Source organism: Seriola lalandi, unplaced genomic scaffold, assembly GCF_002814215.2.
Source record: "Seriola lalandi dorsalis isolate HSWRI2012SDOR001 ecotype SW California unplaced genomic scaffold, Sedor1 jcf7180002054954, whole genome shotgun sequence".
In the NCBI taxonomy this organism is placed as follows: domain Eukaryota; kingdom Metazoa; phylum Chordata; class Actinopteri; order Carangiformes; family Carangidae; genus Seriola; species Seriola lalandi.
In genome coordinates, this window is record NW_019525505.1 from 423,946 (window position 1) to 426,583 (window position 2,638).

General features: G+C 45.1%; 1 protein-coding gene across 3 annotated transcripts in view; it reads left to right on the forward strand.

Annotated features, from left to right (window-relative positions):
- LOC111645621 (large proline-rich protein BAG6-like) overlaps positions 1-2,638 on the forward strand; it is a 22,965-nt gene that overhangs the window by 14,807 nt on the left and 5,520 nt on the right. For all 3 annotated transcript variants that reach the window (XM_087170589.1, XM_023394876.2, XM_087170590.1), the window contains 4 exons: positions 149-202; positions 316-418; positions 1,884-2,008; positions 2,105-2,239. In XM_087170589.1, the coding sequence (XP_087026715.1) occupies positions 149-202; positions 316-418; positions 1,884-2,008; positions 2,105-2,239 (417 nt within the window). The remainder of the gene's footprint in view (positions 1-148; positions 203-315; positions 419-1,883; positions 2,009-2,104; positions 2,240-2,638) is intronic.

Here is a 2,638-nt window from a genome sequence, read left to right on the forward strand (position 1 = left end):
GGAGAGACGAGACAGAGAAGCTGAGAGGAAAACCGGGCTACACGGAGACTGGTCAGACCTGATGAAGGATGAATACAGAGAGGTGCTTCAAGAAATCCTTCATTTGATTTTTCACATTTAGGAATTTAACACTTTGTCCTCTCTGCAGACAGCAGCTGAGGACCTCATCAACGGACTGGAGGAGTACATAGCTGAGAGCTTTGTAAGGATGACCTCTTTCTCACACACACACACACACACACACACACACACACACACACTCTCTCTGACTTCTGCAGTCCATCTCATGCGCTGAGCTGTGTGTTGTGTGTCCAGGCCACGGTGACAGTGCGGGAAGGAGTGGACATCGTTCAGACCAACCTGTCCTTCCTCAGACAGCAGTTCACACACATGGCCTCACACATCCTGCGCTGCAGCGGTAAGTCAGTTATCAAGAAGGGTCAGTGACCGAGAAAACTCTAGGTCCATATTCATCAAGCGTCTCAGAGAAGGAAATCAGTCCAAAGAGCAAAATGTTCTTTAACTAGTGAAATCTGTGCTGATGTTCAGCAGAGGAGATGTTCACTGATGACGTCAGAGAAGAGAAACATGATCTCAGTGACTTTGACTGTGACATGATTGTTGGTCTGAGTGTTTCTCAAACTGCTGATCTCCTGGATTTTCACACTCAGTCTTTAGAGTTTTTACTCAGAGTGGAGCAACAAAAAAAGCATCCAGTGAGCAGCAGCTCTGTGTCGATGAGAGAGGTCAGAGGTCAGAGGAGAATGGACAGACTGGTTGGAGCTGACAAAGAGGCTACAGTCACTCTGGCCCTGTTCAGACCTGGTATTAACCTTTGTCTTCAGTGATCCAATAACAAGTGTTCAGTTCTAAGTTCATCAGGTCACACCTGCTTTAAAATGTGTCTCCACATGTGTCTCGGTTGACCACTTGTGATCGGATCTCACTTTCTGCTTTATATGCAAATAAACAGGTATGCGTTGTTGTTTTTGGCCAGGCCACAGACGGGTCCGTCATCAATGTGCTTGTGTGTGTTTGAGAGAGAGCGAGGGAGAGAGAGAGCAAGCGGGACACACAAGGGTTGAGCAAAGTAATGCGCTGTGCACCGGTTTTATAACGAAATCAAGTTTTTTCCATTTGAAATAGTAAAATATTTTCCATCCATTATGAAAGTGTGGCGGGACTAATCAGACTGTGGCAGAGGATGTCAGTTGATGTAGGCCGTCCTTCAAGGTGGCCAGGTCTCCAGACCTGGATCCAGTAGAACACCTTTGGGGTGTCGTAGAACAGGAGACAAACTGCACAAAATGACGTGATGCATCATGTCAACATGGATCAGAGTCTCAGAGGAAAGTCTCAACATCTGGAGGATCCCTGACATGAAGAACTGAGGAACTACCCAGCGTTAGTGTGCTGTTCCTAATAAAGTGCTCACTGAGTGACTGCACCATATGATGCCAAAATGAGTAAATAGCTAAAATCTCGTCGCATTTACAACTATTTTATTTATTACATTTACTAATCCGCCGTTTTAGTCGACAGTAAAAAGATCAGTGAGGCCTGTGATTTTAAATGTAAATATAAATGTAGTGGATCTTTAGATTCAGCTGCACGATACGACCCCGGAGGCTGTTTGAGGAGCCTTGACTTTTGTGCACTGTCACCACCTGTAACTGATCAGACACAGTGAGGTTGCTGCAGAGATTGTTGTTTGTCCAGTTCTCTGACGTGTCAGCACATAACTGATTTCTTACTCTGATGCCTGATGGATGTGAGCAAATGTTCAGGGTGTTAGCCGATGGTCATGGAGGATCCTGTAGTCTTGACATTTGTAAACTGTGTGTGAGCGGTTTTCTGTCTCCTCTGGCTTGTTCCCGGTGCAGATCACACGTTCGGCCCTCGTCTGCTGCTGCTGTGCACTCAGGGCCTGTTTGAGTGTCTGGCTCTAAACCTGTACTGCCTGGGAGGAGAGCAGAGAGCTCTGACTGCAGTCATCAACCACCGCATCGTCAGTATACATCATTTAGACCTTCAGCGTGATGCTTCACCGCGGTGATGCGCTGCGTGTCACTGCATGTGTCTGTGCCTCTGTGTGTTTGTGTAGAGGAGGATGTCTGCAGAAGTCAACCCCAGTTTGGTCAACTGGCTGACCGGTATGATGTCTCTGAGGCTGCACGTCATCCTGGAACACAACCCAGTCACTGAGGACCAGATCCAGCACTACGTCATCTACACACAGGTGATCCGCTCTGTCATAACGATCAGTGCCACTTCACAGTAAGACTACCCTTATAAAGGATTTATAAATGGTTTATAATTATGTTACTAATTCAGCTGTAAACACTTTATAAATCCTAAATAAACAATTATAGCAGTTTTCATACATTGATGCAGGCTCACTAATTATTATTCATCATTAATCTTACTAATGCGTTACCACCATCTATAACTGGTAAAAGGAGCCTTATAGTAACTGATTAATAAATGGTGATGTGTTTTAACCTTTCACCAGTTGTACATGTTTGTAAATGATAATAAATGGTTGTAAGAAGAAGAAACATGAAGATGATGGAGGGAGAATCACAGAGATGTGAACAGTGGGACAAAGGAAAGTAAAGAAGGTTGCCACCTGTGTTCT